The 12,851-nt window shown below is 44.9% G+C and overlaps 1 protein-coding gene across 1 annotated transcript; it reads left to right on the top strand.

The window, feature by feature from the left end:
- Positions 1 to 1,071: 1,071 nt before the first annotated feature.
- On the top strand, positions 1,072 to 8,734 carry LOC114582484 (C-type lectin-like). The gene is made up of 7 exons (XM_077916977.1): positions 1,072 to 1,094; positions 1,546 to 1,632; positions 3,560 to 3,640; positions 4,324 to 4,415; positions 6,964 to 7,104; positions 7,614 to 7,728; positions 8,527 to 8,734. The coding sequence occupies exons 3-7, from the start codon at positions 3,574 to 3,576 to the stop codon at positions 8,592 to 8,594; spliced, it is 483 nt and encodes a 160-aa protein (XP_077773103.1). The 5' UTR covers positions 1,072 to 1,094; positions 1,546 to 1,632; positions 3,560 to 3,573; the 3' UTR covers positions 8,595 to 8,734.
- The last annotated feature ends 4,117 nt before the right edge of the window (positions 8,735 to 12,851 follow it).

The raw sequence follows: 12,851 nt of genomic DNA, 5'->3' as shown, positions 1-12,851 counted from the left end.
CTTTTAACTAGGTCTTTGGTTGACCTGAGCAACATCCCATACGCTTGTGTATGTGGCTCTTTGGGGGGAGGTATTATTGAGCTATGGATACACACACACACACACACACACACACACACACACACACACAGTGATCTTTATAAGTGAACCACCCCGAGACCTCTGGGTATTGGGTGGTATATAATTTCAATAAATAATAAATAATTGAGTCAACTGGATGCTAGTGGGGGGTGATGGGAGATGAAACCCACCCTTATCCCTGCCTAGATTTTCTCCCAGCCATAACAACAACAACAACAACCCAGCCACTCTGGGCGGCTTACAGCATATCTAAAAACAATCCTGGAAATCCTCGAATTGAACCAGGGAGGAGGAAAACCTAAAGTAAAAGAGCATGGACAGCAAAGAGATTGAGATCTCAGTTCTCCCTGAAAGAATGAAAGAAATCATCTTTCATTTTCATGGGAAAAAATGGACTTCACCAAGTTCCATTTTTAAATGTAGATTTAAAAAGGAAACTAGTTTGAATTTATAGAAGCTATTTTCACAGTTGTGGCTTCATTAAATCTTTGCCACGTGGATTTGCCTATCATGGAATCCCTTCATGTAGCAGAGGATACTGGGAAATGTTACAATGTAAACACTCCATTTTGAAGGAAGCTGGCCATTCTTCGCAACAATGCGAAGTCTGTGCCCTTGAGCAAAACGTGCACTCTGTTCCCCTTTCATTTTAAAATCAAACATATCAAAAAAGTACTCCACCTAGATATGGACTAAGCCCCAGATGGTAGATGCATCATCTGATGTCAATTATGTGTGCTTATTTTATTTAGGGTATTTGCTTTCCAACCCATTGCCAGAAACCTAACTGTATACTGAATGGACTAATTGTGGTAATTTCAGGGAAATTGAAACATATTTCTCCTATCCATATCTACTCAACATATGGCAAGTGATTGAACTTTCATCCTTTCCCCTTCCCTGCCCCAACTCCCAGCTTCACCAAGATCTATATAAGAATCGAGGCAGCAGCTTCAGAGACAAACTTGCCCCTGCATAACGCTATATCCATCACCTCACAGGACGAAACTTGGGTAAGTTGGAGACAATCGCAAACTCATTTCTGATGCTATGGCTACTGATTTATATTTTGTATTGGGGGCTCTCACTAGCATTATACCCTATACCCAAATATCTGTCCTCATCCTTCTTCCAGCAAAGTCCCATTCAGTTTCCACAGGTAAGTGAGTATACATATACTATGTGGGTTTGTGGGTTGAGAAGTTGAGGAGAAGGAAGCAAGGGCATGTGTGTAGTAGAAGAAGTAGAACACTCCCCAGTTTAAGCTCCCCACCCTCCATCACCACAGTTACTTATATTCCAGTTAAGCCAAAGAGGGGGAAATTAAATAGCATGAGGAGGCAAAGAGTGGAGAGGAGTTTAGCTCCCCTCAGTCATTTCCTATTTTCTTCTAAAAACTAGACCTCGCCAAGCCCCAATTTTAAACATTCATTCCTCCTTTCCCCTGCCTCTGACCTGACTAAGCTCCATATAAGAATTAAGGCAGCCAACTTGGGAGACAGACTTGCCTGTAGAAAGAGGAATCCACCACCTCAACAGGACTGAACCTGGGTAAGTTGGAATTGAGGTTGGGGATGGAGAGAAATTCCGTTCAGTTTCCATTCAAAGACAAACTTATTGAATTTGCACTGTCTGAAACAATATGAGAGCTGAAACACAGCCACCCTTTGAAATTGGTTCCTCTTTGAATTTTTCAACACAGTTGAATTTCCCATTGAATTTCCCCAGCTGTGTAAGATCAGTAAAGATCATTGGCGAGGGGAGGGAAACACCTTGATAATTCCAGTGATTTTTATTCAGCACATGCAAGGCCACCTCTGTCCTGCCTCTGCCCCTCCATATCTCCTTGTTTAGATGGATAATGCTAGTGGGCTACCCCATACCAGCCAAACTAGCCATGCCATTTTCCAGCCAAACCCTCCTCTGCCAGAGCAGAGGCACCATCACCAAATAGTGCCTCAACCAATACAGGTGCAGAATTTTCCAATATCCTATCCATCAAATTTAGGAGGCAACCAATCACAGGTTGAAGCCACAGGAAAGAAACACACAGGACATCAAACTTTCTCAAACATGATTATTTGCTTTGCTAGATATGCAAAAAAAGGATGACTTGATGGTGTGATTGAGAGCAATACTGTACATTACTATTCTTACAGGATACTCTTACAGAGGAGGTGTGCTCTTCTCTCTCATAACTTATGGCTGCACCAAGGGATGAAGTATTAATGGGGTTTCCTATTTTGTTTGCACTATATAAAATCTTAATTTACACAGTTACTACAGTTAAGGAAGGAATGGGACTAAAGCCCCCTGCATTTTATGTTAAACTAGACACTGTTTCTGAGGCTGGTTTGGAAAGGGAGCAAGAGGATAGATGCTCAGAAGATAAGAATGACTGGGAGACTTTGAGAGGGAGAAGCATTTTTTTAAAAAAAGAAAGAGACCAGTGCACTCAAATCCAGGGGAGATCCCCACTACATCCAGATTGCTTAGATTACTGCCAATTAGATGGAGATTGTTTGAGAAAGAAAGGTGTGTGTTCAAATTACAACTCCTGCTGACATCCTGGAGTTTGCATTAGGAGGGGGTGGGAAATCCTGAGACCTCAAAATATTGCTGGACTCCAACTCCCATCAGCCCCAGAAAGTATGTCTAATGGTTGAGAATGATGATAGTTCCAGTCCAACACCCTCTAAAAGGGCCACATGACATACCTCTGACATAAGGAATATGCAAAACCGTTTGTTTACGTGTAGCTGCCTGGACAATGCAGAAAGTAGATTGAAATCTAGGTTAAGATCATTGGAGGGGGGGGAACAACCCTGATATTGAATCATCACATTTGCTTGGGAGTAAATCGTTTTCCATATAGCAGGCACATCCAACAGGTAGTTTGTGATCTATCGGTAGATCACTGGATGTCTGTGGTAGATCACTGGTAGATCACTGGCTCCTTCCAAAGAAGCTCAACAACTTTGATCTGAACCCCCGCAAAAGCGGGTAGATCACTGCCAGTTTTTAACTCTGTGACTAGATCGCAGTCTCTTGGGAGTTGGCCACCCCTGCCATACAGAAAACAGATACCAGAATTAAGGTGCTTCCAGCTGGAGGGTTTTACAGTCACCTGCTCAATGGTCTCCAACCTTTCTCTATAAAGCTTTCTACATTTCAACAGCTCCACTTTTACAGTTCACTCCACTTTTACCAGGCAAAGAATGGCAATTCCACATTTAAATTCCTAGTGTGGAAGTCCCATTAGCGTGTATGATTCATCAACCCTGACAATTTGAAACTTTAAATTCTTTCTTCTTCCTCTAAACTTCAAATAAAAGTTCAAATAAAAGATAATTGTTATTTTAAATACAGAAAAATACAGAAAAATACTTACTTTCCCCTCTCTTCAATCACCATTCTGGATCAATGACATTCCATGAATGCACCTCTTGAATTCATGGTACATTACTCTTTTCCAAAGGTAAACAAAGGAAGATGGGATTCGTCACCAAGTTCAGCCTTTACCTTCTTGGAATTCTGGTCTCGAGTTCTTTCCCAGGAGGTGAGCATTATACCAAATCACCCAGAAGTCTGGCATAGGACTAAGCAGTCACTAAGCAGTCGTACCTACGGGACTGCCTCTCCTGGTATGTCCCACAGAGTAACTTAGGGTCTTCAAACAAAAACATCCTGAAGGTCCCAGACCACAGAGAGGTTAGGCTGGCCTCAACTAGAGCCAGGGCTTTCTCGGCTGTGGCTCCAATCTGATGGAACGCTCTGTCACAAGAGACTAGGGCCCTGAGGGACTTGACATCTTTCCCTAGGGCCTGCAAGACAGAGTTGTTCCACCAGGCCTTTGGTCAGGGCACAGCCTGACTCCCTCCTTTGGCAATCTTCACAGAACTTTAGCCTAATGGTTGCCATCAATTTGATTTGAATTAATTTTATAGTGAAATGATTTTAGAATGTTGTACTATTTTATTGTTGTTAGCCGCCCTGAGCCCGGCTTCGGCTGGGGAGGGCGGGATATAAATAAAATTTATTATTATTATTATTATTATTATTATTATTATTATTATTATTATTAAAAGGTACTCCTTAGATTTTGAATGGAGAGCTTGCCCAGCTAATCCTATTGGGACAAAAGAGCAGGGTTTTAAAATATTATGTGTTTTCCTCATGGAATCACTAATGATATAGCTAAAGAGCAAACCTCTTTCTTTTCTTCCTTCTTTCTCCATACAGCGAAGACCAGCTCATGTCCCAGGGACTGGATGCAAAACCAGGGCAACTGCTATGCTTATTTTGATTTTAAGATGTCATGGGAAGATGCTGAGGTAAGGCACATCCCTCTCCTACGAAAGCATAATGTTATGTGAAAGTACACGAGAAGCATCTTAGACTGAACAAAAGAGATTTGATTTGTTATGATAAGGTGAAGTAGTTTACCAACCCAGGAGAAGAAAGAAGTCATCTGTGCATGAAAAGAACAATAGTGTGCAGTTTTAGGAAAAGGCATGTGGGCTAAAAAGGGGGGGGGGGGGTCAGACATTGTTTGCCTCTGTAGAGATCATTTGGAATATGCAAACTTGGGCTTATTGAAGTGTTTGTTTTGACCCTCCACCTGTGCTCAACATGCATATTTGTGAATAGACTCAGATATTACAAGAGGCCACTTAGCTTCCTGTGACTTCCAAAGGGATTTGCCTGGCGAGTACCCGCCTCCCCCCTTGGAAAATAAGACACAAGACACAGCGTTTAAGGTTAATGGGCGAAAAAGGCCCATTATTGATTGCAGGAATTGAGCGGTATTGGCTTAGGCATTGGTCCTATCGACTAACCGGCTTCGGCCTGATTGCTTGAAGACCGGCAAGGGTTAGCCGACAGTAGGGGGAGTCCTGCTGATGTACATCAACTAGGAGCTCCCCCGGGGTCACCGCTCGGGGGCGTGCCTTAGGCCCACACCTCCATAGGCTTCAGACAGGGCAACGCCCCCCCGGAATCCTTTACCGGACTACCCTTCACTTTGGGGGAAGGTGATGGCGCTTCCTCCCCCCCCCCCATCTGCATAACAACACCCTTACCAATGCCTAACCGCCAATGCTGAGGATGTTGTGACGATTTGCTACGAGGTAGGCGAAAAACCAAATGGTTGGTGCCAATTTGCCAAGTGGAAAAAATTCCTACCAGGCCCCTTGACGGCGACCAACCGAAGTCCATAGCAATGTCGTAGAGCCAAACCTAAGGGTGGGCGGGGTGGGAAATCAGAGCAGCTGGAGCGAAGAAGAGAGGGAAATCCTTAGCCGCACCAGCCCTAATTAGCCCAGGCCACGCCTCCCTGGCCAGCCGATTGGCTGGCCATGGGGATGACATGTCCGAGGATTCCTCCAGTCTTGTGGGGGCTGTGAGTCAGCCCCCATGCATGTGAAGTGGGCATGGGGCCCACAACCCCACCTCCTCTCCAGCGCGGAAGTGGCTTTACCAACCCAAGGTAAATGCTACACTCCTGCAAATCTTCATAGCTTTAGAGAACGGGTTGGTTTAAGCAGTTCTCAACCTGTGGGTCCCCAGATGTTGTTGTACTACAACTCCATAGCTGTCAACTTTTCCCTTTTCTTGCAAGGAATCCTATTCAGAATAAGGGAATTTCCCTTTAAAAAGGGGGAACGTTGACAGCTATGTACAACTCCCATCATCCCTGAGTTCTGGCCTTGCTAGCCAGGGGTGATGGGAGTTGTAGTTCAACAACATCTGGGGACCCACAGGTTGAGAAAGGCTGGTTTACATCCTATGGTTTACTAGTGGGTTGTGTGGTCTGGAGTGTCAAAAAAAGAATGCAGCCAGATGGATGGAAAGTTAACCTCCTGGATTGCAGAGCTTGAGCTAATATCAGTTTGATATTCCAAAGGAAATCCTTCAAAGCTCAGATTTCCTTAAATATAGCCAAACACATATTCTGTCTTTCTGAAGCTTTCACAATATTAACAATTAAAATAATGCTGATTTTCAGTTTGTTAGACCAGTTTACAGCTCCCTCATGTGATATTTGTATTCAGCTATGTTTCCTTATTTGGTTTCAAAAACCTTAAGTGGCTATTAGAATGTAGAGAGATTATACAACAATGAACATTCATCTTAATTTGCATGAGTGTTTATATAACATCCTATTAATCGTCCATCCATCCCACACTTTTCTAAGCATTTCTCCATCACTTTCCTAACCTCAAAAATTATTGTTTCTGTAGTAGATTTATTGCCCTAAAATCACAGATCATTTTTATTCCCTCTAATTGTACGTTGGTATGTCCTTCAATTCCTCATGCAAAATACTCAGAGCCTGGAGGTGCTGTCAGAATAGTAACATTGCATCTGACAAGTTCCACAGGGAACCTCACCTTTTGAGAATTTCACTTTGGTATTGGTAGGTACGAATATGTGGTGTGTGTTTTTCTTGCAGTATCTCATTCTTCCAATTTTAAATTCCGTTCCTCACATTTCTGCAGCAATCTGTCATTTGTTTGTTTGTTTATTTATTTATTTCTCATGAAAATTCTTCAGCATTTTAGTTCAAATTTATCCTGGCAAACACAGTTTTCTATGCAGTTTTGTACCTTTCCCCTCATATGATTCATTGTACATGTTGTCTTCACCCATGGATTCCTTTTAATGCAGACTTTCCCCTAATGCATGCTCTTTAAGTGTGAATTTCAATATATGGCTGTGTTTCAGTCTCCTTCCTTCCTTCCTTATCTTTTTTTCTTCTTGTTGGACAATTTGAACGTGAGGGATTGGCTTTTAAATGGGAACTGAATTGAATTCATCCCCCGCCCATGCTAGTGGGGCATTGAATTGTGACAAAGTATCCTTCGTTTCTTCCATTTTTAGATTGAGTGCCAGAGCTATGGCCGTGGGACCCACCTTGCCTCTATCCTCACTGAGAAAGAGGCAGCCTTGGTAGCCAAGCACATTGCCACATACCAGAAAAATCCAAGTAATGTTTGGATTGGGCTCCAAGATCCCCGGCAGGTGAGTTGTCTACTCTTATTCTATTTCAGGCCATTGTCAGTGATGTAGGAGCCAACTCCTAGGGGCTGAGGTCCCTCCCCCCATAAAATATTTGAGGGGGCCAGCCCCTTCCCCCCATTATTGGGCACTGTCATTCAAATGTGTGATAGATTATAGGGGCCTTGCCTTACCAGCTCCCTTCCCAATATTTTATTCAAGTTGGCACCCCTAATCATTGAATAGTGGCTTCTTAACACCACCATTCAGTCCTTATCTCAATCATCTCCCAGGATTAATCCAATATTTAACTTCTCCATTATGTTTATGGGGGTCCTCTAATATCTCCATCCTAAATGGCAATCGCTTCACTCTGACCAATGCTCCACATAACAACCCAATAACAAACTTAGTTGGTCTCTAAGGTGCTACTGGAAGGAATTTCTTTATTTTGTTTCAATGCTCCACATGATCTTTTAACGGAGCTCCTCATTTCAAATGACTGCATGATCTCTTCCATATCATTCCTGCAGAATGGGCGTTGGAGGTGGGCTGATGAATCAACCTTCAATTACCGAAGCTGGAAAACAGGGGAACCAAACAACGTGGATGGCGTGGAGTATTGTGTGGAGTTGCTGCACGGCTCTGGTAAGGAAAACATTTCCAGGGTTGAGAAGAAGACATTTGCATCTTGGATTTTACATTGCCATCTGCTTCTTCATCCGTTGCCAATATTTCTCAAGATTGTATCTAACAAAGTTGTACTTAGTCATCACTACCTAGGTAAAGGTAAAGGGGCCCCTGACCATTAGGTCTAGTCGTGACCGACTCTGGGGTTGCTGCGCTCATCCCGCTTTATTGGCCGAGGGAGCCGGCGTACAGCTTCCGGGTCAAGTGGCCAGCATGACTAAGCCACTTCTGGCGAACCAAAGCAGCGCACGGAAACACCGTTTACCTTCCCACCGAAGCGGTACCTATTTATCTACTTGCACTTTGACGTGCTTTCGAACTGCTAGGTTGGCAGGAGCAGGGACCCAGCAACGGGAGCTCACCCCGTCACGGGGATTCGAACCACCGACCTTCTGATCAGCAAGTCCTAGGCTCTGTGGTTTAACCCACAGCGCCACCCGCGTCCCTCTTATCACTACCTACAATCATCACTCATACCTCATTGCTACCTACAATCCATTAAATTTAAAGAGTTTACTCTGAGATTGAGTTGGTTGGATACAACACTCAGCCATGTGCTTATCTGTACCAAGGTTCACAAATTAATTACTCTGTACACCAAATCAGCAGGGGTCCATTTGTTGAGCATGAGTTAGAAGGCTTTGACTACATCCAGTCTGCATAGGTTGGTTGCATGTAATTATCTTCACTTATATATTTTATCCAGAAAACAGTGGTTGCCAAACTGATGTATGAGTCTATTATCTCAAATTTCAGATTTACGGAAGTGGAATGATAGAATCTGTGATGAAATGAATACCTTCATTTGCAAGCAAGAGCTGTAAAGCAGTCCTGCAGTTCCCAACAGTGCCAGCTGGGAGTTTCGACTGAAGTCAGATGCCTCTGGTATCATTTTCTCCTCCGACATCCCTCAAAGAGAAAGACCAGCTGTCTCCAATGACTCTAAAATAAACATTCATGTCTATAGCGTTGTCTTCTTCAGTCTCCATCTTTGACATTTTCTTGTGGCTTCAGCTCTGTGTAATCCTAATAAATTCTCTCCTAGGCATATACTTCCTAGTGCACTGCTATCCTCCTCCATCCAGCCGTACTTACAACTCCACTTCCAGTATTGCAAATCTCAACACGACGGGGGTGGGTGAGTTGCACTCCTTTCTTGGAAGTCCCAGGGAAGCAGGGACATTGTACCTAAGGAGCATCATCCCTGCACTGCTGCTTATATCATGCACGGCATCAAGCAAGACATCAACATCAGTGCAGTTTTTTCAAGATTCAGTCCACCACTTTGACTCAAAAAGACATCCAATTGCGTGGTGATTCCCCCCCCCCCTCCCACAGATGGAATAAAGACACAGGACACCAGAAATTAGGTTAATGGGCGAAAAATGGCCACAACTTTATTGATTACAGGTAAGAGCAGTATTGGCTTTAGGCATTGGCCCTATCAGACTAACCAGTATAAAACCGGGAAGGGTTAAGCGCCAACAGGGGGAGCCCCTGAGATGCACATCCCTAGGGGCTCCCTGAGGGGTTACCGCTCGGGAGCATGCTTTAGGCCCTAGCCTCCATAGGTTTCGGATGAGGCGACACCCCCCGGAGTCCTTTAACGAACTACCCTTCAACATTTGGGGGAGGTGATGGCATTCCTCCCCCCAACTCATTTGCATAATAATACCCCTGCCAATTCTTACCACCACATGAGCCAGGCTCGCCGCCAATACCCTCAGACCTGTAACCAATCCCTGATCCCCTGGAAAATGTCAGCAAGCCAAATATAGTTACCAGCATCGGAGAAATGCACGCCATCCCTGCGGTAGAGGGCCTCCTTGCTAAACTGGATGCCTGGGTTATCAATGACCGGGCCACCCATCGCAGCCACTCTATGTGCCACCAAGCACTCAAGGATCCTCCTGGCTCTATTCACAGCCACAGGATTTTTGTAATCCCTCCACACGCTCCTCTCAAGCAAAGATGACCAGATAATTGTTAGATTTGGATAGGAGGACCGCAACTCCCCCAGGTCATTGAAAATATGCCACATTAAGTCCACCCCCTTTCTGTAAGCTAGGTCGTTCTCGCCCAGTTGGATGACCACCACCTCCAGTGGGCCTTCAGAAGCAATTCTTTTTGTAACTGCTGGGAAGAATTCCTCCCAACGCATTCCCCGACGCGTGATCCAGGAAACTTCAACATTGTTTGGGAGCTGCAGATCGTCGCACCAGCCCCTGGTAACCGCACACAATCTTGCCCAGTGGGCAATGCTGTGGCCGATGATCCACAGACGCACCGCCCTGACACCTGAAAATAAAAGAGCAAGAGAGCCGGGTCAGGGGGGCTGATGGGGAAAGGAATGTTACCATGGTTTCCGGATGTATCCCTTGTAAGCGTTCGACTTCCACCGTCCCATATCCATTATCCTCTCCGCCAGTAAACCCATGTGCACGGCAGTGGTCGCAGCCCCGATGCAGAAAGAATGTGCGGTGTACTCCTCAGTTGGAAGCCCAATGGCAGCGATTGCCTTGCGCATAACCCTCGTGAACTGGTGCTTTGACAGGCGAGAGCCATCTGCGTGTATGAAGAAAGAGCCACTGGCTTTTGGTCTTCAGCACAAGAATTTTCTTGCGTCCTTTACTGGGCAAGGGCCGGCCTTCTGAGTAGCCTGCAGGCGGATTAGGGCCCCTCTACCAAGCTGATCAGTCTTTCAGCTGTGAATTTTCAGGATTACCTCTGAGCTTGACAAGGTCACGTCCTCTAAGAGGAGCCCCCTGTTATTTCTATCCGGTTTGTCCTCACAGACCACCTCGCCTATGCGCAAGGAGCAAAAGAAGGCGAATGAAAAAGCTGTGGAAAATAGCCTGGCCTCATACCTAGAACTGCAGATGACCCTGAGCTTCTTACATATTTGCATGAGTATGTCATAAGTTATGGGTCTTCTGCTATCGGGGCTAGGAGGTTGTGCCCGACGCCAGCCTTCCAAAAGCTTCCGCACCACAAAGTGTGCGCAGGGGTCGACTGAGAACAGAGCTTTGCAGAAGAACAATATTGCTGCGGAATGAATATTGAGGGTTTTGGGAGCCCGCCCTAAGTCGCGGAGGTGCACTAGATATTCTAAAACCTCCGACTAAGCTGGGGACCTGCCCAGCTTAAATAGCCCTTTTTTCCGACGGAATGATGTGAAATCTGACCACGCCTTATTATAGGATCTTAGGGTTGAGGGAGCAACTGCTGACAATACTCCCTTTATCACTTCTCATTGCCAATACTCCAGAGGTGCTCCGGAAATGGCTGAGGCAGCTGCTGTGCATCCGGCGCCAATGAGCGAAAGCGATCCATCTGGAAACGAGACGTTGTTATCAATACCCGGTACAAATTTGGCTGAGACATACAAGTTTAGCCAAAGGCAGGAAAGGACAAAATACTGTAAAAGCCACGCTACTCTAGGCGAACAGGAAGATTGTTTATTTAAAACAGACACCACTGCTTGGCTGTCCGTCCAAAAGCAGACCCTGTGGTCTCTAAATTGCTCGACCATAGATGAATTGCGAAAGAAAGGGGTGAGCACGGGCTGCCCCGACCTTAAATGCCCCCTACTAAGCCCGCCCCCACCGCCAGCCGATTGGCTGGCGCAGTGAATGATAAATGCTAATGAATCCCGGGATTCCCCAAGTCCCGTGGGGCTGCAGCCATTTTTAACAGGTGTCAAAATACGTGCAATTTTGAAGGTCCCCGTCCACCATCTGTATTCAAGTTGGTGTCCAATGGTATCCAAACATGGACCAGAACCCATTCCTTGATCTCAGAAACTATCATTCCTAATCTGGTAAGTAGTATCTCCAGAGCTGTCCAAAGCAGTGCTGTTTGGGAATGGTTTGCTATGCCATCTGAAAATTAAGTAAAGAAGAAGTGAGAACTATTGCTGAGTTCCAATCTCTTTTTGACCACCCCACCCCCCAACATGCCAAATTTTCTGCATTTTGATTTGTCCTTTTCTCTCACAGCTTGCCATGTCTCCCTCACTCAGAATTCGGTTCTGTACTGGTAAAATGAAACAGGATACACCCTTTCAGAAACAATTCTCCATTGTTTTCAGGGTTGATGTGACCCCAAGCCTCATGCAGGTAGAGGGAGATCTCAAAAGGTTCTAGCACTACTTCCTTTACCAGTCAGGCTTTTAGCCTGCCAAAAGGTCCTGACCTTTAGACTCTGACTATTTCAACAAGGAAGCATTATAGGTGCTCTGACGGCATAGCCTCCATGTGTGCCTCGGTATTCATAAGTCTAGCCCATATTTGATGAACGCCCTAAGCCATAAACAGCAGTTAAAACATTAACTATCTACATCTGCAAAGTTGATATAAAGTCCATAAAAGTGGTAAGTAACTCATGAAAGTGGTGCCAAGTCCTTTAAACAAAGAGGGGGAAAGAACACATTGTGATCAAATGCACTGGTTTCAATCCTTCTTAAATGTATTAGTCCAGCCTATTTGCTTTCTTCCCAGCATGCTTCCTTGAAACCATCAAAATATATTAGCTCTATAAATACTCTCCTTCCCCCTACCTCCCACCCAGGGAGACCCTGTAAAACCAAACTTCCTTCACCCAGGTGCACCTTGAATCAGACCTGTTTTTCTCCCATGACCTGAATAACAATTCCATTTCTAACTGACGGTGGGTGGCACAGTCTTGCCCCTGCAACTCCCCCAAGCAATGACTCAAAGGGTAAACTCTATTTGGGGAATGTACCCTGCTGCAGGACCTCTGGTACTGCCTAAATATGGAATCCATTAAAAAATACTGCTTTTGAGGCAATTTGAAACATCGGCTATATTCTTTTTATCCTTGATGGGTCATTAAGACATGCAAGACATCAAACAGTGTTTAAGTCATCTGTGGGGTGTGCATTGTTGCGTAAACCCAGATTTTAGAATACAGTTGACATCTCAGTAAAACAGATTGTCAACCCTGTACCCACATTTAATATCCTTAAGGATACCCAATTTTAAAAAGTCTTTTGGCCCCAGTGGCCACCAGCCTTCTTCTTTTTTCTACAATGCCCCAGAGGATAAGGGACACTTGGGGTG

The sequence above is a fragment of the Podarcis muralis genome, chromosome 13 (genome assembly GCF_964188315.1).
Source record: "Podarcis muralis chromosome 13, rPodMur119.hap1.1, whole genome shotgun sequence".
In the NCBI taxonomy this organism is placed as follows: domain Eukaryota; kingdom Metazoa; phylum Chordata; class Lepidosauria; order Squamata; family Lacertidae; genus Podarcis; species Podarcis muralis.
The sequence above is the reverse complement of the archived record's forward strand: the minus strand, read 5'-3'. Positions and strand labels throughout refer to the sequence as shown.